The 24,513-nt window shown below is 35.8% G+C and overlaps 1 protein-coding gene and 1 pseudogene across 1 annotated transcript; both read right to left on the bottom strand.

Annotated features, from left to right (window-relative positions):
• Window positions 1–1,467: 1,467 nt before the first annotated feature.
• Window positions 1,468–9,029, bottom strand: LOC100619416 (putative olfactory receptor 2B8). The gene is made up of 2 exons (XM_007483369.3): window positions 7,958–9,029; window positions 1,468–1,501 (listed from the first exon to the last, which is right to left on the bottom strand). The coding sequence occupies exons 1-2, from the start codon at window positions 8,878–8,880 to the stop codon at window positions 1,468–1,470; spliced, it is 957 nt and encodes a 318-aa protein (XP_007483431.2). The 5' UTR covers window positions 8,881–9,029.
• Window positions 9,030–16,765: 7,736 nt separating this feature from the next.
• LOC100619380 (non-histone chromosomal protein HMG-14-like) lies at window positions 16,766–17,094 on the bottom strand (annotated as a pseudogene).
• Window positions 17,095–24,513: the final 7,419 nt, after the last annotated feature.

Genomic DNA, 24,513 nt, shown 5'->3' with positions numbered 1-24,513 from the left:
TTTTTGATTTAGCTCTTCTTGTATCCTTACTGATAGTTATATTTATTGCCTTATGATCTGAAAATGTTGCATTTATTATTTCTGCTTTTCTGCAGTTGTATGCCATGTTTTTATGACCTAGTATATGGTCAATCTTTGTGAATGTGCCATGTGCTGCTGAAAAGAAGGTGTATTCCTTTTTGTCCCTATTTATTTTTCTCCATATATCTACTAATTCTAATTTTTCTAAGATTTCATTCACATCTCTTACTACTTTCTTATTTATTTTTTATTTGATTTATCTAAATTTGATAGTGGTTATCTAAATTTGATAGTGGTAGGTTCAGGTCTCCCACTAGTATAGTTTTTCTATCTATTTCCTCCTTCAATTCTACCAATTTCTCCATTAGAAATTTGGGTGCTATACCATTTGGTGCATACATGTTGATTAGTGATATTTCCTCATTATCTATACTCCCTTTTATCAAGATCTATTTACCTTTCCTATCCCTTTTGATCAGGTCTATTTTTACTTTGGATTTTGTTAGATGTCATGATTGCAACTCCTGCCTTCTTTCTGTCATTTGAGGCCCAATAGGTCTTGCTCCACCCTTTAATTCTGACCTTGAGAGTATCTACTTGCTTCATGTGTGTCTCTTGTAGACAACATATGGTAGGATTTTGGATTCTAATCTACTTTCTTATTCGTCTACGTTTTATGGGTGAGTTCATCCCATTCATGTTCAAAGTTATGATTGTCACTTTTGAATTCCCTAGTGTTTTGATATCCTCTCCTACTTCTGACTTTTCTTCTTGTGCTATGTCCTTTTAGTCCAGAGGTTTACTTTTAGTCAGTCTCCCTAATCCCTTCCCTTGATATGCTTCCCTTTATAGCCCCTCCCTTTTTGTTCCCTTCTTGTTGTTTAGGGTCTATTAAGTGCCCCCCTCCCTTTCCTTCCCTCCCATTTTTTATTTTTTGAGTTCCCTCCCCCCTACCCCCTTTAGTTTCCCCCTTCTTCCTTATCCTGTAAGATAAGGTAGACTTTAAGATCCCAATGGGTCTAGATGTTCTTCCCTCTCAGAATTGATTTTGCTGAGAGTAATATTCAGGTATCACCTATTAGCACTCTCTTCCTCTCCCTCTTATAAGAGTATTCTTCCCCTCCCCTTCCCATGTGTGTCTTTGTGTGACAAAGATTATTCTATTTATTTCATTTCTTAAAGTATCTCTTAGTACCGTCAATCCCCCCTCACCCTTTTCCCCCCTTATCATTTTATATCCTTTAATGCCCCAATCTTTTCTCATGAATGATTCTTCTATTTACTATAATAATGAAAATATTTTTGAGAGTTACAAATAAAATTTTCCCCATATATTAATATATATAATTTGATCTAATTGTAGCCCTTAAGGAAGAGAATTTGAATAAAAAAATAATAAAAAAGAGAAAAAAGAAGCATTTTTCTCCTTTTTCCTTTCTTTCATAATTACCTTTTCATGTTTCTCTTAATCTTTGTGTTTGTTTGTCAAACTTTCCACCTAGTCCTAGTCTTTTCCTTACAAATACTTGGAAATCTATTTTGTTGAATGCCCATACTTTCCCCTGAAAGTATATAGTCAGTTTTGATGAATAGGTGATTCTTGGTTGAAGACCCAGTTCTCTTGCCTTTCTGAAAATCATGTTCCAGGCGTTGCAGTCCTTCAGTGTGGAAAGCGCCAGGTCTTGTGTGATCCTGATTGGTGCTCCTTTTTATCTGAATTGTTTCTTTTTTACTTCTTGCAGGATTCTCTCCTAAGCTTGAAAGCTCTGGAATTTGGCAATTTTATTTCTGGTAGTTGTTTTTTATGGCTTTATTGTAGAGGGTGTTCTACGAACTCTTTCAATGTCCGTTCCTCCTCCCCCCCCCCCCCCATTCAAGAATTTCAGGGCATTTTTCTTGGATGATCTCTTGTAGTGTGGTGTCAAGGTTCCTGTTTATTTCTGTTTTTTTCAGATAGACCAATGATTCTTAAATTGTTTCTCCTTCTGTTTTCCTGATCTGTCACCTTGTCAGTTTTTGTCATGTTTTCAGTTCCCTCTTTAGTTAGAAATCAGAGTTTGCTGGACAGGTTTTTGTCTATGGAGTTTCTCTGCCATCCTTTGCGGCTTTTCTCGGTGCCTCCCTTGAAGAGGAGCTCAGTGTCTGCCCTCTCTTGTCTACCTGGTTTTCTGGTTTAGCTGTTTTTGGGGGTGGGTGCCTTGCAGTCCTAGTCAATTGCCAAGGACCCAAAAATGCTCCCTGTTCATTCCAGAGGCACTCCTGGCTCACTTCCTGGCTCCAGTGGGTGCACTGGCTCTAGGCACCTGAGGTCTGTGCTCTCTCACTTGTTGGGGTTTTCTGCCTAGTTGCCTTCAGGGGGGGTCCCCTGCTGTCCTAGTCAGCTCCTAAGGGTGCAGAAGTGCCCTCTCCTCACTTCAGAGGCACCCCTTGCTCATTCATCTCTGTGTGCTCTGGCCCTGGCTCTGGCCCTGTAGGTAGGGGTGGGGGTGGGTGGATCTGATCACATTTGTGTGGAAGCCCTTTCACCCTCTTGTAGGCTGGCAAAGCCCCGATCCGAAGCACTGTCACTGCTGCACCTCACTTTACAGCTCTGCCACTCCTCTGATAAAGATTCTTAAGGTATTTTCAGGTGATCCTTGTCAGTGTATGACGGGGAGAGTGAATAAGCCGTGTTTACCTGGTCGCCATACTTATCCAGAAGTGTTTTTAATTAATTTTAATTAAATTTTAATTTTTTAATTACTTTTTGATGTTTCTCTTGAGTTCTCTGCTTGGGCGTTAAATTTTCTGTTCAGGTCTGGTCTTTTCTTTGCAAATTCTTGGAATTCTTCTATTTTGTTGAACATTCCCCTGTAAGAATATAGTCAATTTTGCTGGGTAGTTGATTCGTGGTTGTAGACTGAGTTCTCTTGCTTTCCCGAATATCATATTCCATGCCTTTCGGTCCTTCAGTGTGGATGCAGACAGATCCTGCGTTATCCTCACTGTGATTCCATGGTATCCAAATGATTTTTTCTTGGCAGCTTGTAATATCTTTGGTCTGATAGTTCTTGAATTTGGCTATAATATTCCTGGGAGTTGTCAATTGTGGATTAAGTACAGGAGGTGATCTGTGGATTCTTTAAATCTCCACTTTTCCTTCTTGTTCTAGAATATCGGGGCAGTTTTCTTGAATAATTTCTCATAGTATTGTGTCCAGGATTTTTCTCTTGTCATGGTCTTCTGGTAGACCAATGATTCTTAAATTGTCTCTCCTCGAATGATTTTTCTAAATCCTCTGTATTGTGAATGAGATGCTTCATATTTTCCTCAATTTTTCTTTCTTTTGGTTTTGCTTTATAGTGTCCTGTGGCCTTGTGAGGTTACATAATTCTAGTTGTTGTATTCTGTTTCTTAAAAACTGGATTTCATGCCTGGCTTTTTGGTCATACTTCTCTTTCTGGTCTGATTTTCTATGGAGGTCATCTTTCATCCTCTTTACCTCATCTCTCATCTCCTTTGCCTCATCTTTCATCTCCTTTGCCTCATTTTCCAGCAGATTAATTTTGGCTTTCTAGACACTATTTTCTGTTTCCAGATTATTTATCTTACTGTTAACATTGTCTTCAGCCTCTCTTAATTGTGTTTTGAATTGCATTTTGAGTTCTTCCAAAGCCTGTCTCCATTTCTCTGGGATTTCTGATTTATTGTTTGCTGATCCATCCCCCTCTACTCCGTTAACTGTATAGAAGCTATCTATTATAATTTCTTTCTTCTTTTTCTGTTGTTTGTTCATATCCACCCCTTCTTTGCTCCCTGTATTTGTCTGTGCTCTTGCTCCTCTCATTTTTTTTGGTTTTGGGAGCTTCTGTTAGTCTGCCCTCTTGGAGCTTTGACAGAAGATCTCTTGGTGCAGTCTCTGTGGGAGGGTTGTTGGGGGTTTGAATTTCCCTGTTCTCTGGAGGCTTTTGATTGAATTAAAGTCCAGCAGTCAATAAGGAAGGGGTATGGAGCCTGGACTTCCATGAGTTCCGAAGACTTTTGATGGGATTAATTTCAGCTTTGTTGGGCTGAGTGTGCTCTGAGGCCAACACCTCTTGTAAGGCTGGAGCAAATATGGAGGATCTCCATAGCTCTGGTCAGGCTGCCAGCTCTATGTTTCCTCTCTAGCTCCTTCCCTATTGTCTGTGTTTGACACTCTGAGCTTGGAATAGCCCTGCCCACAAAGTACACCCTCCACACCAGCACCTTTGTCCTCCCAGAAGTTCCTGCTGCTGCTGGAGTCTCAGCGCTCTAGGTGGGTGGGGGGAGGGGTCCTGGGACCTTCCTTCTGCCTTTCTTTAAACCTGAGTGTTCTCAGATTCCAGTTTTTTTGGGGGGGGAGTGCACCTTTTGAATTGAGTCCAGCAGGAGGGTTCCTTGGCTCTGTCTTGTTGTTAGGTTTGATTTTCGGTCCCCTAGGAATATTCAGTTTGTGATTGGTAAGGAAGGGTTTTCAGAGGTCTGAAATTCTGCTCCTTCTAGGCTGCCATCTTGACTAGACAATTTACTTTAACCTCTTGGGATACACTACAGGGCACTGCTATAAGTCTATCTGTTTTTATATTTAATATGAATTTCTACTAGAAAGAAAAAGGTCTTGGTATATAGACCGGGTTTGCCTTTTGTTTGTAATCCAAGCTTTACAACCATTCCAATGTTAATGATAAAAAAAATGCTGCTCTTAATATTTTTCAGTTCTAAAATGGTTTCAAGAAAAACAGTTCCTATTTGAACCCACTCTGTGTTTATTACACAGACAAAAACTTCTTTACATGAATGTTCCTGATTTTTAAAGTAAATTCACCATGTTCTACCTAATTAGTGCAGAGTGAAGATAAAAAGAGGAATATTTCAGTCATCTCATGCCATGTTATGGTGCTTATTTGTAGTTTTCATAAGGAAGTGAAAATTATATAAGAATGAAGACTGAGCCATTTTTATAGGAACTCCATAGTTTTTTATGAATCAATACAGTCTTCCTTTGCAAGAAAAGCATATATACACATACGTATGTATGTATGTATGTATAAAACATACCCTCCATGTACATTATTGTGTGATTAGACAGATTGATTATCTATATGTAATTGCTGTATTTGAAGTCCAAGCATGAGTTCTGACCATTTTAATACCCTTCTTGTGTTATTTTGAAATGCTTTTTGTATATTTTAATGGCTTTTGTAAGGCAAATATACTATAATTTAGACCATCTTTATTTTATCTACTTGTTTATTGCTTAAAACACTATGTTTACTCTTTACAATCAGAAGGCAAGGACAATACTATGGAATTTTTAAAATTCTGTTGTTGCTATTAAGAATCTGATTATGAAAATGTGGTTTTTTTAAAAGATATAATTTCTATAATGCCTTTCATGTATCTCCTATAGATATTCAGATCAGCATTCATGTTTTCTTTCCTCTTGTTAAAGGGATTTTCTTAATCTCTCCTTCTGTTTCTTTTAGAGGCAAGAGAGCAGGATTTCTAAGTAGATCAGAACTGACAAGTATCAATGAGCCAGAGCTGAAGATTCCATTACCAGGGAGTCCAGGACAGTTAAAAGGAAGGAGCACTGACAATTAGGGGCGTTTTTGCCTCTGGATCTTGAGAGAGCAGAAGGTCTGTTTGTGAGACAAGGGTGACTGGCAGTTGGCTACTGACAGTTGGATGATAGAAAACTGATTCAAGGATCGCATGGGAGATGGCTGTCTGGTTATTTAGGAAATTAAGTAGCTAGTGAATCATTTTTAGATAGAGTAGTTTAGAGCAAGCCTGGTGTTTGCCAGGCAAGAAGAAGCTGTCCTCAGAAGACAGTTAGAGGTATGTTATTAGAAATTTTAGATATTAATAGGAATTTTGGTATAGTTATAGGATATAAGGATAATAATCTCTCTGTCCTACTTTTCTATTTTTTATCTGTATTTCTTTCTCAAATTAAACTAAGTGTTTTTATTCAACTGCTTTCATCACTTTTGTCAAACTCCTACTTTTAACCCTTACACTGTGTAACTTTACCCATGGTCAACTTACTTTGCTGAAAATATAATAACAATTAGTGATATTCATTCTACCTATTCTTTTGCCTAGAAGATGTAATTAAGTAATCATGCATTTTATAATAATATATTAGAAAATTACTCATCTGTTTTGCACTTTTTATATTGTTCATATAACCAAAACTTCTTCTAGGACACTGAATAAATATACTCCTTTTTAGAGAACAAAATAAAGAAATAAACAATAAAATGTGCTCTTAAAAGCAAAGGTACTCAAAACTCCATCCAAGGTAACATACTAAGCCAACCTAAATATGAATGTGCCATAAAAGAGAGACATTTGAAGCATTTCTATCAAGAAAGCGGATTGTTTGTTCGTAGATACATAAGATAACAAAAAAATATAAGAAAGGTATACAAATACTGCAACCAAAGAAGACATAACTAATAAAATAACTTATTCCAGAAGAAAAGGGTGGGGAAAGTAGGAGAAAAACACTTATGGGGTTAAAATAATAATAACAACAACAAAATAACAAGGACACCAGTAAGAGATTTCTTCCATGAACACACAAGACTAAGGTGAAAATGGAAATGAAATCAACTTGACCTCAGAAGAACAATCCTAAACTATCATGGATAAAATCTCATAGCAGCTTTTCTACAAGTGAATTACTTTCCTTTGGGACTCATTTGCAGAATGAGAGGGTGCATAAAAGGATTCAAGAGATAAAAAATACAAGAAAATTATATGTATCAATTCAATGATAAATGACGAAGGACATATAATTTATAGTTCCTCGGAAAAATGAGGGTCTAAATTTGTAGTTTCTAGGAAAAAAATAAAGGTCTATCAGAAAATAGGCAAGGCGCCAAAGGGAGAGATTGAAACAGGGAAAGAAAAGGAAAATTTTTTCTAGTTAATTAGAAAGAAATGAATATAATAGAAGAAAAATGGAATTGATAAAATATTTCTTAAAAATATGTCTTTATTTAGCTCCATTGAAATTTCACAAAAATAACTTAAATTCCATAAAAGATATTTCTATGTATAAATGTATATATATATACATATATATGTATATGTTGGTTTGAAATTTTATACATATACACACATATATGATCAAATAATATGAGCAATTTTTAAAAGCAGAAGCAGAAATTATTAGTCACTAGAGAAAATATTGAACTTCACTAAAAACTAGAGATGTCAATTAATGTAATTTAATACCCACACTAATTAAGCTGAATATTTACACACACACACATACATACATAGTCAGATAAAATAATCAACTTCCAAAAGAAAAAAGAAATTGTAAATCACTAAAGATAGTATTCAACTTCACCCAAAATTAAAGAAATGTCAATAAATGCAATAATACAACTACCACACCAATCAATCTAGGAGAAAAAAAAATCAAATGAAATATAACTCTATGCTGGCAAAGTTGAAGGAAAACATGTATATTCATTTGTTTCTGGAGGAGTTGCAAAAATAAAAAAATGTTTATGGATACTACTCTGAGAGTGAAAATGACAAGAAATAATGATATCCTCTGATCTAATGACTACAATGTCAAAAAATAAATCTTTAAAACATGATAAAAAGACTAACACTGACATGCCTTTATACTATTATATTATAAAAATATATACTAACATATATGTGCATATACCAACTGCAACTTAAATCCCGACAATAAAAAGAAAAATTTAATAAATTTTAACATATTAATGTAATAGGTTATATTAATGCAACTTAAAACAAGAATTAGAAATATCAAGGTACTGGAAAGGTTCTTTCCTGAGAGTAATAGGAAATATTAAACTATTTCTGGGGAATTCATTTGTTTTAACAACTCTTTTTCCAAACCATTTCTGTTTATTTTATATTTCTCCACATCTGGGGTCATGATTCCATATGTAGAGCTTTCTTTATTGCCCCTTTCACATCCTTGTTTCTCAGTGTATATATAAGGGGGTTAATCATAGGTGTGATAACAGTATAGAACAGTGATATGAATTTTCCCTGGTCCTGGGAATAACTGTTAGTAGGCTGAAGGTAGGCATAGATAGCAGTACCATAGAAGAGGGAGACCACCACAAGATGTGATCCACAAGTCCAAAATGCTTTCCTCTGTCCTGATTCTGACTTCATATGTAAAACTGTCCAGACGATATGTCCATAGGACACCAAGATGAATGATATAGGCACCAGAAGGAAAAGGACACTAACAACAAAGAGCTCAGCTTCATTGATGGTAGTGTCGACACAAGCTAGCTTGAGGAGTGGAGGAACTTCACATAAGAAATGATCTATCCTGTTCTTTCCACAGAGTGGCACATGGAGAGTCAGGGTGGTCTGTATCAGGGAATTGAAAAAACCACTGAGCCAAGAGATGGCTGCCATCTGGCTACAAATCCGAGGATGCATGATGATCATGTAGTGGAGTGGCCGGCAGACAGCAGCATAACGGTCATATGCCATCATTCCAAGGAGGATGCACTCTGTAGACCCTAAAGCTAAGGAAATGTAGAGCTGGGAGGCACAACCTACATAGGAAATAGACTTATCTGGTCCCCATAAGTTGACCAGAAGTTGAGGGACAATGCTGGTAGTGTAGCAGAGGTCTAGGAAGCTGAGGTTGGAGAGAAAGAAATACATGGGGGTGTGGAGCCTGGGATCCAGCTGAGATAGCAAGATGATAGTTGTGTTTCCAAATATAGTGAAGAGGTAGAAAATAAGAAGAAGTATAAAGAGAAGAAGCTCCAGCTGTGGTTGATCAGAGAAGCCTAATAAAATGAATCCAGTGAAAGAGCTTTCATTATTCTGCTTCATCCTTTACTGGCACATATTTCTTTTGAGGACCTAAAGAGAACAATTGTAGTGTTTACAAATCAATTTAGTGATGGGGAGGATTGTGAAAAACAGAACCACAAAATCTCATTTTGAAGAGTATTCAGTGACCATCATTAAATATCATAAATCCACTTTTTTTAATAGCTCTGAATTTTTCTAATCTATTATCCAAGTTTCTCTGACTACAACTATTATCCAAGTCTCTCTACAACTTCCAAATACTATTTCTCAATGTGCCTTTTGGACCTAACAAATTTAATCTCTTTTTCCAACCATGGTAGACCTTCCAATACTTGAAAACAGCTACTATTTCTTCCACTTACTCTACTATTCAGTATAGACATTTTTAGGTGCTTTAATCTAATTTTAATGTTTTTCACCATGCTAGTCACTTCCCTCAGGAATCTCTACAACTTATTAATGTGATTCCTAAATTGTAGAACTCACAATTGAGCAACGAACTCTTTATTGGGTCTAAACAGCACAGAATAAATACTGTCTATCTTCTTCCTCATTTTCAAAACCATGCCTTTCTTAGTAAATGCAAAGATCCCATTAGCTTTGCTTGTTTATATTATTTTTTCCCACATTACACTCTTTGTAAACAGATGTTTTTCATGCAAACTGGTCTCTAGCCTTACCCTCTCTCCCTTCAATTTATGAAGTTGGATTTTTTAATGCAAGAAGAAGATATTATATTTTCTCTAGGTAAAACCTATAATTTCATTTATAAATGAGGAGAAAATGGGGGAAACTTCCTTTACTAATGCAGATGAGCATTTCTGCTTTAATTTATAATCTTGGGGAGAATCTTGAAACTGGAAAGTTAATTTTCTTGTCCAAAGTCACCCAGTTAGCAGGATCAGGAATAAGCCTTGAACCCAAGTCTTCTTGACTGTCTTTTCTCTGCTATGCCAAGCCAATTCAATTCCACATAAATAACTAAAAAAAGCAATATAATATGTAAAAAATAATGCTCATTCTGATGTCTTTGGACCTAGGTTTATATGATCTGTCTAGACCCCAAATTTTTGTCAATAAGATGAGGAACTCCATTCAAGTCCAAATCCCAACATCTAGTAATGTTCTAGCTAGTAGAGATTTTTGGATCTCAGCTCAGGCATACAACTTGGTAGTGATTCTTCCCAGATTTTCATCATAAATGAGTTTTGATAAGCCTGAAATTTTTCTGTTTATAAATGATTAAAATACTAAGTTAATTCCAAGCTAATAAAAGTCCCTTAGAGCAATCTACTAAATCCAGGGCCCTCTAATGATTAATAACTATTTTTTTGGATGTAACTATTAAAATCACTGATGTTTGTCCCCATCAATGTTGAAACGGTTGTCTAATCTTGGAGAAGATAACTGATAAGGAAGAGAAGGATGGGGAAGTTGATGACAATATTGTTTGTACCCATTTTATACTATTTTAAAGTTTGCATACATTATAGCATATGCTTTACATAAATTTAAAAAATTCTGGAGTGGGACCAATCAGTGCCTCCCACACTGACAATTATAGTCAGGTCACTGGACAATTAACTAATGTGATCTTAAAGGGAAAAGAGAAAAGAATACAGGTCAAGAGCTTGAGATAACACAAACATGAATTTCTTTATTTTGTCATATATATATATATATATATATATAGAGAGAGAGAGAGAGAGAGAGAGAGAGAGAGTACTAAATGTCACCTATAATTTAAGCAGTATCAACCGAACCTTAACTTGGAAGTTAATGTGTAAGTTAAGACCTAGGTAGCATAGCTGATATAAACATACTGCTCAATGATTTAGGGCTATGCAACAAATGAAGAAGGTGGAAATTTGAACTTGAGCTTTTCCTAATCACTCTATTCACTATACCACACTTCCTCTAGTTTAATCATATCTCTTATTCTTACTATAAGATGGCAAGACAAAAATCTATTTTTACTCACCATTTCCATCAAAAATGTGTTTATAAAGTGACATGAATTAAACAATAGAATTTTAATATTTCATAGATCATTAAAATAAGAAGTCTTACAGCTGTAAGCTCAATACTGGTCTTGTAGTCAACTGCATTTGCAGAGCAATTCATACTCTAAAGTTCCATTTCTACTCACCTTTACTCAGACCTCCTGCAGATCTGGGATAAAAGAAATGTCTCTTCTTGTCTCCATCAGAAACTCACAAAGAAGACCTAAAACTGTAGATTGTATTTAAGGAGTGCTAGGAGAAGAGGGAGGATAGGATGTTAAAGTTAAAGGAATACTTATCTGGGATTGATATTCCCATTTTGAGAGGGAAATTTTTGCAGGTAAACTAGGAAAATCTGTTAAGCAAATAGACATGTCTTTTCCCATGTGAAAAATGTAAGGTAAATCTGTAAATCTATGTAACAAATGGTCACTATGACTTTATGTGTGACTTTTCCATTTTGGATGAGAAAGCTGAGTAATTCCAAATTATATTATTAAATGATATTAGTATCATTGAGTTGAATGACATGAAGAAAGGACAGTTAATTTACTCTAGGGAAACCTCTGGGAGGCTTCTGTCCCTAACTGGCAATTAAATGATCTCAAGGAAATGTCGGTCCAGAAAAGGAATCCCTCAGAGAATCTCAAGTGAAAAAAAAAAACTGAGCCTAAAAAACCTGACACCAGTACCTTTTCTCATCTTATGTATTATCATGGGATATATTTTTGCTTTGGCTATCAGTTTCTTTACCCTTACACTACAGGCAGACTAATAAAAATAATAAGAGGGATCCACATTACTATTTAAATAAGAAATTAAAATGGGAATCTTTCACTATGCATAGTTTTCTCATGCTGATGCCTGTGCATAAATTTAATTCTCTGATATTGAGCTGGCCACAAGTACTATAATCAAGAATATTCATTATATTCTACTGTACAATTCCCCAGATGGAATGTAATATAAAGAAATAGAATTCAAAGTTGTCGTAATGATTGAGCAGATAAACTAGATTAAGGAGGAATCACAAAGAAACCACACTAATTATGAATTGCTTCCTGGAATAATTTAATTTTTTTGAGGATATCCTTAACATGTACTTTTCAGAGAAGTCTAAGGCCAGTTTTATTCCTTTAAAAATCACTTGGAGCTGAGACCAAGGCTGGTGAGATATGAATTGCCCAGAACAGGACGAGGCTGAAACAGATTAAGCCCCATCTCCTGGTTAAATTGTAATAAAAGGAAAAAGAGTCCAAAAGAGAAAAATTGGGGAACCTGGGGATAAAAAGACTTAAATTATCAAGGATATAAAGAGAAGGGATAGTTAAACACCTTGAGCACAAGGAGGTAAACTAAGAGGGAAGATATTAACAAAAGGAAGGTGGTCTCCACACAGGGGTTGCTCATATAAAAGGAGAAAGACAGGAAGAAGATGTAGAGCAATTTTTGAGGTATCCCAATCAAGCCAATGGTTAACAATGAAGAGAAAATCATTCCTATCATATCTCTAAAAGAAAAGAACCTACAGGAGACTGGATAAGATGGCAAAGGAAAGAACTGAAACAGAGAGGAGGAAATGGAGCATTTCATTTTTGGTGATTGCCTGGTGTCCTCACTGAAGACAATTTCCATGGAGGAAATAAATATTCTATAAGATGAGATGGAAACTTTACAATGATTGTAATGTATTGGGATTTGGTGTTAACAGATGTTTATTTCTATGTTAAACACTAGATTACTAAGGTCATTGACCCCTATAACCAGATTGTTTTGATGATCACTGCTTAACAGTACAGTTTAAGTTATGGTACTGCTAGGTGTTAAGAGAGTTTTTATTAATTTCTCCTTTTTATATTTAAGAGAAAAAGGACCAATAATACTTTTCAATAAGAGACCCCCTGCTGTGCAGGTTGTCAGTTAGAGACTTTAAAAATTAAAATTAATGTACAATAACTTAAAATATTATATTTTATAAGATTTATTAATAATCACTAGAAGTAACAAAATAAAAAGGTAACAAAATAAAACCACATGCCCTTGGCTAATCTCCCTGTTCAAATTGCCCGCTCCACCACAGTCACCAACAAGAAGCAAAGAACAAGACCAGGAACCCCACCAAATTTATTCCCCCCACCCTGAGTATGTCAGCACATAATGACAGGAAATCAGTGGGTTACTGGGAAATGTAGTTCAAAGGCACATGATTTCCAATTCCACAAGACCCTCTGCCATTAGAAGGGTGTGGCCAAGGGGAGTTAGCCAGTTGCAGAGAATTGCAAATGGCTTTTTGTCTCTGGGTTTCCAGGGCAGAAGGTGTGTTGCTTGCACTCTCTCTAGTTGGAGACAGAGAATGGAATCAAGGCCTTAGTAGTCTTATTGATTATTAATAACTTAGGTATATAAGGTAGAAAGATAGTGGTTAATTGGATAATGAGAGTAGGAGAATAGGGAAGGATTTTGGCCTAGCAGAAGATACTGCCCTCTGAGGCAGATAGATTTAGGTTTTTTAGAGAAATTTAGTTAGGATTGAGATATGGGGTATAATTACAAGGTATTGTAAGATTTCTTTCACTTTCCTCCTTCCTATTTCCCATCCATATTTTCCTAATAATAAACTAAATGTTTTGTGTTTTAAAAAAATTAACCCTTCACATAGGCCACCATCCTTCACATTTTTTAATTAGTTCCCCAATATTCTTGATCTTTTGTTCTTCCAAATGAACTTTGTTCATGTGAAGAGTATTTATTTTACAGTTGTGTTCATATAATTCCTGTGTTTGTCTTGGCAGATAGATTACTAAATATTTTATATTGTCTAGAGTGATTTTAAGTGGAGTTTTTCTTTCTAATTCTTGTTCCTAAGTTTTGTTAGAGATATACAAAAATATTGATGATTTGTGTGGGTTTATTTTGTATCCTGCAACTTTGCTAAAGTTTTTTTATTATTTCCACCAGCTTTTTAGTTGGTTTTCAAGGATTCTCTAAGCATATACTTATATCATATCATCTGCAAAGAATGATAATTTAGTTTCCTCATTGCCTTCTTAATCTCTTCAATTTCTTTTTCTTCTCTAATTATAACTAGTGTTTTCAGTATAGCAGAGATAATGGGCATCCCTGTTTCACTGCTGATCTTATTGGGAAGGCTTCTGACATCTCCATTTCAGATGATACTTGCTGATAGTTTTAAATAAATATTGTTTATTAATTTGAAGAAAGGACCTTCTATTTTAATACTTTCTTTTGGAAAGTTTTATTTAATTAGTCAATTTAGAACATTATTGCTTGGTTACAAGAATCATATTCTTTCCCTCCCCTCCCCCATCCCTTCCCATAACCAATGCACAATTCCACTGGGTTTTACATGTGCCCTTGGTCAAAAACATTTTTCATGTTGTTGATGTTTACACTAGGAAGATCATTTGGAGTCTATATCCCCAATCATATCCCCATTGAACCGTGTAATCAAGCAGTTGTTTTTCTTCTGTGTTTCTGCTCCCACAGTTTTTCCTCTGAATGTGGATAGTGTTTTTTCTCATAAATCCCTCTGAGTTGTTCAGGATCACTGCATTGCCACTAATGGAGAAGACTATTACATTCAATTGTGCCACAGTGTATCAATCTTTGTGTACAATGTTCTCCTGGTACTGCTCCTTTCACTATGCATCAATTTGGAGGTCATTCCAGTTCACATGGAATTCCTCCAATTCATTATTCCTTTGAGCACAATAGTATTACATCACCAAATATGCCATAATTTGTTCAGCCATTCCCCAATTGGAGGGCATCCCCTCATTTTCCAATTTTTTTTTTCCCACCACAAAGAGCGCAGCTATGAATACTCTTGTATAAGTCTTTTTCCTTATTTTTCTTTCCTTATTCCTTTATCCTTATTTCTTAATACTTTCTAATGTTTTCAATAGGAATGAATATTGTATTTTTTCTAAGGCTTTTTTCTGCATATATTGAGATAATCATATGATTTCTGTTAGTTTGGTTGTTGATATGGTCAGTTACATGGATGGTTTTCTTAATGTTAAACCATCCTTGCATTCCTAGAATAAATCCCACCTGGCCATAGTGGATAATCCTTGGGATGATTTGCTATAGCCTCTTTCTAGTATTTTATTGTAAGGGGTAAAATTTATGGTTGGACTGGATATATTGAGTTGGTCCCCAGGGATTTAAATTCTAAATCCCAATGAAAATATTCATGTCAGAATGGAATTTATGGTGGTTTATTTACAATAGAGAGAAGAAATTAAGGGAATGAGAGAGAGAGAGGGAAAGAGAGAGAGATGGCTGTTCTGGCCTGGTCTGAACAAGGCAGGATTTCAGTGGTCTCAGCCAATGGGGGGTGGAGGGTAGAGGATTGAATCTAACACAGCTTCCAGCCACGAGGCCTCCTCCAAGATGAAGGATCTCTCCAGAGGCTAGTGACTCCAGAAAGCCAAGGGAAAGGGAGTCCCAAGAGATGGACCTCTCCAGATGTTGGTGCCTCCAGAAAAGACAAGGAAAGGGGAGTTAGCCTTTCACTCACCATGTGAAAGTCTACGGAAAGCAGTCTGAGGTCTCACTCTTGAGCTCGTCCACAGTTGAGTTCCATGGCCAACTCCCTCTCATAGGAAATGATGCAAAATATAAAGGCAGTTCTTTACATCACTTCCTGTGTCTTACATGTATGAGTGGTGGCTTAACCTTGGCTTTGGACAGCCCAGGGGGTCAATCAGTTATTTCTGATTTGTCACTTGTTAGCACATGTGGGTCATAGACCTTCCTCCCCTACACTTAATCCTTAAATGGAAGTGTATACATTTCTGGTTGCTAAAAATCTAAAGATTAAACAGAGTGGAGTAAATCTAAAATTCACATTATTTAAGATTTTTGCATCTATGTTCATTAAGGAGATTAGTCTGTAGTTTTCTTTCTCTGTTTTTGATCTTCCTGGCTTGGGAGTCAGGACTATGTTTGTGTCATAAAAAAGAATTGGAAAAACTCCTTCTTTGCCTATTTTGTCAAATACTTTGAATAGTATTGGGATTAGTTATTCTTTAAATGTTTATAGAATTCACTTTTGGTGAATTGAAGTGAAGACCACCATCTGGTCCTGGGGAATTTTTTCTTAGGGAGTTCCTAGATGGCTTGTTAAATTTCTTTTTCTGAGATGGGATTATTTAAGTATACTATTTCCTCTTAATAAAAGCAATTAAAATTTTTGTAATTATTCATCCATTCAACTAGATTGTTATACTTATTGTCACATAATTAAGCAAAATAGATCCTAAAAATTGCCTTAATTTTCTCTTCCTTAGAAGGGAGATCACCTTTTTCATTTTTGATACTGTTAATTTGATCACTTTATTCTTTTTGTAATCTATTTTATTTGTTTTTTCAAAGAACTAATTGCCAGTCTTATGAATTTTTTTCGAAAGGAAGATCCAACACCAGGGCACAGTTTTATTTAGGAAAAAATTGTATGGAAAGATAAGATGGAAAACAGATGAATTCAAATGTGATCATTAAAATTCAAGGTCAAAATTCTAAATGGCCACCTATGCTTCATTTAATGATGTAAAAACTGCTTATGAAATGTTAAACCTATGCACAAGACAGTGAACACCTTCCTAATCAATATTCTATTAATTTCTGGCCATATTAAAACAAAACAGAATAACAAACCAACAACCAGTACATGATTTCTCCTCTTTAAATAGGATTCTAAATAAAGTCACTTTAGATTGGCTTATATTTATCTAAATGTTTTAAAAAATTAATGTGATGAGTTGGGATTGCCTCCTTAAAAATGTGTTTCTAGAGATACTAAAAAACTGGCATTTACAAAATATTTGATAAAAATATTCCTCTGAATTGTACAAGGGAAATAACAGGAACAACTGTCAAAAGACTTGATATAAGATGTTATTCAGATTTGGTTTCTCTCCTGCTGAATCAGAGACTGGGGCCTCTTCAGTTTTAGTTTCTCCATTTTCTGCACATAAGTCATCTTTATTCTCTTCTTGATTAGTCACTTATTCTTGTTTTCCTTTTGCTCCTTTTTTTTCCCTTTTGTGTTAACTTTTTTGACCCCAGATTTATCCTTCTCTGTTGTCTTTTGGAGCTTAGGTTCACCCTTTGCAAGGACTTGTTTAGCTGACAATCTTGCTGACCTCCTCTTGGGCTCCTCCCTTACTTCCCCTTCAGCAGAGTTGATCTTCCTCTTGGGCATCTTAGTTGCAAGTGAGGATCAGCTAGGTCTCTCCCCTCAGATATGGGTGAGCACCAGCATGAGCAACTTGGACCTCTAGTCTTATGTATTAATTCAATAATTATTTTGCTTTCAATTTTATTTTTCTCCTTTGATTTTTAAGGTTTCCAATTTAATTTTTATCTAGGAATTTGAAATTTGATCTTTTTCTATTTTTTTAGTTGCATGCCCTGATCTCCTTTTTCTCTTTTTTGTTGATATAGACATTCAGAAATATAAATTCTCCCCTGAGTACTACTATAGCTGTATCTCATAGATTTTGATATGTTGTCTCCTCATTGTCATTCTCTTCAGTGAAATCAATAATTGTTTCTATGATTTTTTCCTTGATTGACAAGTTTTAAAGAATTAATTATTCAATTTCTAAGTAATTTTTAATTGACATTTCCACAAATCTTTATTAATTGTGATTTTTGTTCCATTCTGATTTGAAAAAGCTGCATTTGTTATTTCTGCTTTTCTGCATATCTTTGCTATGTTTGTATGTCCTGGTACATGGTCAGTCTTTGTATGTGCTGCTGGAAAGAATGTATCTTCCTATTTATACTTATTCAGTTTTCTCCAGATATCTATTAACTCTAAATTTTCATACATTTCATTCACTTCCCTTACTTCTTTTTTTTCTCTTTTTTTATTATTGTTTTATTTATTATTTAATTATTTTTATTTTTATTAGATTTATCTAGTTCTTGTGTGTGTGTGTGTGTGTGTGTGTGTGTGTGTGTGTGATTAGAATTTATTCTGAAGCATTACATCATTTTTCCAATTTATTTATTTGGAATACTTTTTCATGGTTACATGACTTATGATTTTTCCCACCCCCTCCCTGAGCTGGCAAGCAATTCAACTGGGTTGTAAATGTATCATTGATCAAGGTCTATTTCCATATTATTCATATTTCATCAAAAGAGTTATCTTTTAATGCCAAAACCCCAATCATATCTGTATCAAACTATGTAATCTGTCATATGATTTTCTTCTGCATTTCTATTCTGAAAGATCTTTCTCTGGATGTGGACAGCATTCTTTCTCCTAAGTTCCTCAGTGTTGTCCTGGATCATTGTATTGCTCTTAGTAGAAAAGTTTGTTACATTTAATTGTGCCACAGTGTTTCAGTTTCTCTGTACAACATTCTCCTGGTTCTGCTCTTTTCACTCTGCATCAATTCCTGTAGGTCTTTCCAGTTCACATAGAAATCCTCCAGTTAATCATTCCTTTCAGCATGATAGTAATTCCAAAAACATCAGATACTACAATTTACTGAGTCTTTCCCCAACCGATGGACACCCCACTCATTTTCCAATATTTTGCCACCACAAACAGTGTAACTTTAAATATTTTTGTACAAATATTTTTCCTTATTATCTCATTGAGGTAGAAACTCAGCACTGGTATGACTGGGCAGGTAGTCTTTTAAAGCCCTTTGTGAATAATTCTAAATTGCTCTCCAGAATGGTTGTATTAATTCACAGCTCCACCAGCAGTGTATTAGTGTTCCAATTTTGCCACATCCACTCCAACATTTATCACTGTCCTTTGCTGCCATATTGGCCAATCTGCAAGGTGTGAGGTGGTACCTCAGAGTTGATTTTATTGATTTATCCAGTTCTGATAGGGGAATATTGAGATCCCCCCAATAGTATACTTTTACTATCTACTTCCTCCTTAAGTTCCTTTCATTTTTTCTTTAAAAATCTGGAAGTCACTTCCAGGTAAACATGACTGCAATCTAGATGCGAATTGCTTCCTCTCCCTGGCACGGAGCGAAATAGACTACCTCAAAAGAGGATAAAAATCACTTTGGAAGAACAGAGGGACTCTCCAGTACCCCACAGAAATGAAGGTACATGCGGTTTGAACATTTCCACACTATAAGAAGGAGGAAAAGCTTGCACAAAAAAGGTGAAGTGAGCCACCCCCACCACCGGCCTCCCCCACCAAACCAGAGTAGGGTATCAGAGCGCTCACTGGGACAGCAAATGAGTGAGGAAGGTGTCTGTCTGGGGGGCACACCAGGGTCCTTGGGATCTAAAGACTGCTAGGAAATGACCTCTCAGGGAAGTTTCATGGGAGAACCCTGGGCATTGGAGAGTGCACAGATGGTGGGTCACCTGCAAACTAGAAACAGTGAGGAGTCTCCAGAGTCTGTAAAAACTGCCTAAGGCCAAAGCATTGCCCCTCACTATAGTGAGGGGGAAGCAATCCAGGCTTCCTGGAAAATGACAGGGAATACCAGAGATCCACCCCTCAGAGAGGTTTTACAGGAGATTCCTGTGCAAGGGCCAGAAGAGATCACAGAGCACAGGGATGGGCGAACTGAACACAGGGACGGGCGCACTAAGAAACCTCGGAGGCTGGGAAGAACTAGTCTGAGGCAACTTAATTCACATAAAACCGACCCATATCACCCAGACCTCAGACCAAAAAGGAAAGGGGAATAAAACCACCAAAGAAATGGCCCACACGGCCCAAAATCAAGCCTCCACGAAGAAATGGGAAAATAGTGACTACTGAAAACATTTACAGTGGGAGTATCCAAGGAAAAGAAGAGAAAGAGAATGAAATCCAAACAAAATCAAAACAGGCCCTCCAAAATGGAAATTTTCCACAAGCTCTGGAAGAACTCAAATTGGAGCTTATCCAAAAGATGGAAACCTTCTGGAAAGAAAAATGGGAGAAAGAGATCAGCAGTCTGATAGACAAGACTTCGCAATTGGAAAAAGAGCTGGAAGCATCTAACAGAAGGGCAGACCAAGCTGAAAAGCAAAACCAGTCCCTAAAGACCAGAATTAAGCAACTGAAAGACAGTGAGCTTGCAAAACAGCAAGAATTAATAAAGCAAAGCCAAAAAATTAATGAATTAGAAGAAAACACAAAATATCTCACTGATAAGGTAACAGACCAGGCAAACAGAGGAAGAAGAGACAACCTGAGAATCATTGGTCTGCCCGAAAAACCAGAGATAAACAAAAACCTCAATGCTATAGTACAGGAGATTATAGAAGAAAATTGCCCACATTTTCTGGAACAATGGGGCAAAATAGAAATAGAAAGGGTTCATAGAACACCCTCTATACTAAATCCCCAAAATACAACCCCCAGGAATGTAATTACGAAATTCAAGAGCTTCCAAGCAAAGGAGAATATCCTACAAAAAGCCAAGAAGAGGAGCTTCACATATAGAGGAGCTCCAATAAGGATCACACATGATTTAGCGGCTAACACACTAAGAGACCCCAAAGCATGGAACACAATATTCAGAATGGCAAGAGAGCTGGGTCTCCAACCAAGAATCAACTACCCAGCAAAACTGACTATATACTTCGAGGGGAAAGAATGGGCATTCAACAAAATAGAAGATTTCCAACTATTTGCTAAGAAAAGATCAGAACTTAGTGGAAAATTTGATATCCAATCACAGAAAGCAAGACAAACATGAAAGGGTAAATATGAAAGAATGGGAAAAGGAGAAAAATCTTATCTTTTACTTTAAGTCAAACTCTCTTCTATAAGGACTATATTTACATCAAATTTTATATATTAATATGTGGGGAAAATGTGTTGTGTAACTCTCAAAAATTGTAAGCATCATAAGAGTAGTTAGAAGAATCATGCATAGGGAAAGATTGGGGCATCAAGAAAATTTGGTGAAATGGGGGGCAAAGAAAGTAAAAGGGAGGGGGGAGAATCATCAATGGTGCTAATATTTACTTCAAGAAATGCAGGGGGGGAACTAAATAGAATAATCTTTCCCATACAAATATACACATGGGAAGGAGAAGGGAAGAATTCTCTTATGAGGAGAGGAAGAGAGCACGAAGTGGTATTACTTAAAACTTACTCTCAGTGAAATCAACTCTGAGAAGGAAGAACATCTAGATCCATTGGGATCCTGAATTCTATCTTATCCAACAGGGTAAGGGAGAAAGGAAAATTAAGGAGGGGGAGGGGGGAGGGAATATAAAAAGGGGGGAAGAGGGGGGAGGGAAAGGGAGCATTTAAAGGGAGTGGTTAGAAAGGGAAGCATATCAAGGGAGGGGACTAGGGGGACTGACCTAAAGTAAATCACTGGTTCAAAAGGTTATAGATGAAGAAGAAAGGTCAGAACTAGGGCAAGATATCAAAATGCCAGGGAATCCACAAGTGACAATCATAACTTTGAACATGAATGGGATGAACTCACCCATAAAATGTAGACAAATAGCAGATTGGATTAGAACCCAAAAACCTACCGTAAGTTGTCTTCAAGAAATATATATGAGGCGGGTTGATACTCACAAGGTTAGAATTAAAGGTTAGGGTAAGACCTTTTGGGCATCAACTGATAGAAAGAAGGCAGGAGTTGCAATCATGATATCTGACAAAGACAAAGCAAAAATAGACCCGATCAAAAGGGATAGGGAAGGTAAATATATTCTGTTAAAAGGGAGTATAGACAATGAGGAAATATGACTAATCAACATGTATGCAATAAATGGTATAGCATCCAAATTTCTAATGGAGAAACTAGGAGAATTGAAGGAGGAAATAGACAGTAAAACCATATTAGTGGGAGACTTGAACCAATCACTATCAAATTTAGATAAATCAAACCAAAAAATAAATAAGAAAGAGGTAAAAGAGGTGAATGAAATCTTAGAAAAATTAGAGTTGATAGACATATTGAGAAAAATAGATAGGCACAAAAAGGAATACACTGTCTTCTCAGCACCACATGGCACATTCACAAAAATAGATCATACACTAGGTCACAGAAACATGGCATACAAATGCAGAAAAGCAGAAATAATAAATGCAACCTTTTCAGATCATAAGGCAATAAAAATATTGATCAGTAAGGGTACATGGAGAGCCAAATCAAAAATTAATTGGAAATTAAATAATATGAAACTCCAAAATCGGTTAGTTAGAGAAGAAATAATAGAAACAATTAATAATTTAATTGAGGAAAATGACAATGGTGAGACATCCTTTCAAACCTTTTGGGATGCAGCCAAAGCGGTAATCAGAGGTAAATTCATATCCCTGAGTGCATATATCAACAAACTAGGGAGAGCAGAGATCAATCAATTGGAAATGCAAATAAAAAACTCAAAAGCGATCAAATTAAAAACCTCCAGCAGAAAACCAAACTAGAAATCCTAAAAATTAAGGGAGAAATTAATAAAATCGAAAGTGATAGAACTATTGATTTAATAAATAAGACAAGAAGCTGGTACTTTGAAAAAACAGACAAAATAGACAAAGTACTGCTCAATCTAATTTAAAAAAAGGAAAGAAGAAAGGCAAATTAAGAGCATCAAGGATGAAAAGGGGGACCCCACCTCCAATGAAGAGGAAATTAAGGCAATCATTAAAAACTACTTTGCCCAACTATATGGCAATAAATATACCAACCTAGGTGATATGGATGAATATTTACAAAAATATAAATTGCCTAGACTAACAGAAGAAGAAATAGATTTCTTAAATAATCCCATATCAGAAAAAGAAATCCAACAGGCCATGAAAGAACTTCCTAAGAAAAAATCCCCAGGACCTGATGGATTCACAAGTGAATTCTATCAAACATTCAAAGAACAGTTAATCCCAATACTATACAAACTATTTGACATAATAAGCAAAGAGGGAGATCTACCAAATTCATTTTATGACACAAACATGGTACTGATACTGAAGCCAGGCAGGCCAAAAACAGAGAAAGAAAATTATAGACCAATCTCCCTAATGAATATTGATGCAAAAATATTAAATTGTAAAGATAGCAAATAGACTCCAGCAAGTGATCAGAAGAGTCATTCACCATGATCAAGTAGGATTTATACCAGGGATGCAGGGCTGGTTCAATATTAGGAAAACCATCCACATAATTGAACACATCAACAAGCAAACCAACAAAAACCACATGATTATTTCAATAGACACAGAAAAGGCCTTTGACAAAATACAGCACCCATTCCTATTAAAAACACTAGAAAGCATAGGAATTAAAGGTTCATTCATAAAAATAATAAACAGTATATATCTAAAACCATCAACTAATATCATCTGCAATGGTGATAAACTAGATGCATTCCCAATAAGATCAGAAGTGAAACAAGGCTGCCCATTATCACCTCTATTATTTGACATTTTACTAGAAACACTAGCAGTAGCAATTAGGGAAGAAAAAGAAGTTGAAGGCATTAAAATAGGCAAGGAGGAGACGAAGTTATCACTCTTTGGGGATGACATGATGGTCTACTTAAAGAATCCTAGAGATTTAACCAAAAAGCTAATCAAAATAATCAACAACTTTAGCAAAGTTGCAGGATAAAAAATAAACCCTCATAAGTCATCAGCGTTTCTATATATTTCCAACACAGCTCAGCAGCAAGAACTAGAAAGAGAAATCCATTCAAAATCACCTTAAACATATTAAAATACTTAGGAATCTACATCCCGAGACAAACACAGGAACTATATGAACACAACTACAAAACACTCTCCACACAACTAAAACTAGACTTGAACAATTGGAAAAACATTAACTGCTTATGGATAGGACAAGCCAATATAATAAAAATGGCCATCCTACCCAAACTTATTCATCTATTTAGTGCCATACCCATTGAACTTCCAAAAATATTTTTACTGATTTAGAAAAATCCATAACAAAGTTTATTTGGAAGAACAAAGGATCAAGGATATCCAGGGAAATAATGAAAAAAAAAATACAAAGGAAGAGGGCCTTGCAATCTCAGATCTCAGACTATATTATAAAGCAGCGGTCATCAAAACAATTTGGTACTTGTTAAGAGACAGAAAGGAGTATCAGTGGAATAGACTCAGGGTAAGTGACCTCAGCAAGACAGTATATGACAAACCCAAAGATCCCAGCTTTGGGGGCAAAAATCTACTATTTCATAAAAACTGCTGGGAAAATTGGAGAACAGTGTGGAAAAGATTAGGTTTAGATTAACACCTCACACCCTACACGAAGATAAATTCAAAATGGTGAATGACTTGAACATAAAGTTGGAAACTATGAGAAAATTAGGCGAACATAGAATAGTATACATGTCAGACCTATGGGAAGGGAAATATTTTAAAATTAAGCAAGACTTAGAAAGAGTCACAAAATGCAAAATAAATAATTTGGACTACATCAAATTAAAAAGCTTTTGTACAAGCAAAACCAATGTAACCAAAATCAGAAGGGTAGCAACAAATTTGGAAACAATCCTCATAAATACCTCTGACAAAGGTTTAATTGCTCAAATTTATAAAGAGATAAATCAATTGTACAAAAAATCAAGCCATTCTCCAATTGATAAATGGGCAAGGGACATGAATAGGCATTTTTCAGATAAAGAAATCAAAACTATTAATAAGCACATG

Source organism: Monodelphis domestica, chromosome 2, assembly GCF_027887165.1.
Source record: "Monodelphis domestica isolate mMonDom1 chromosome 2, mMonDom1.pri, whole genome shotgun sequence".
Classification (NCBI taxonomy): domain Eukaryota; kingdom Metazoa; phylum Chordata; class Mammalia; order Didelphimorphia; family Didelphidae; genus Monodelphis; species Monodelphis domestica.
This window is presented reverse-complemented; position numbering and strand designations above follow the sequence as displayed.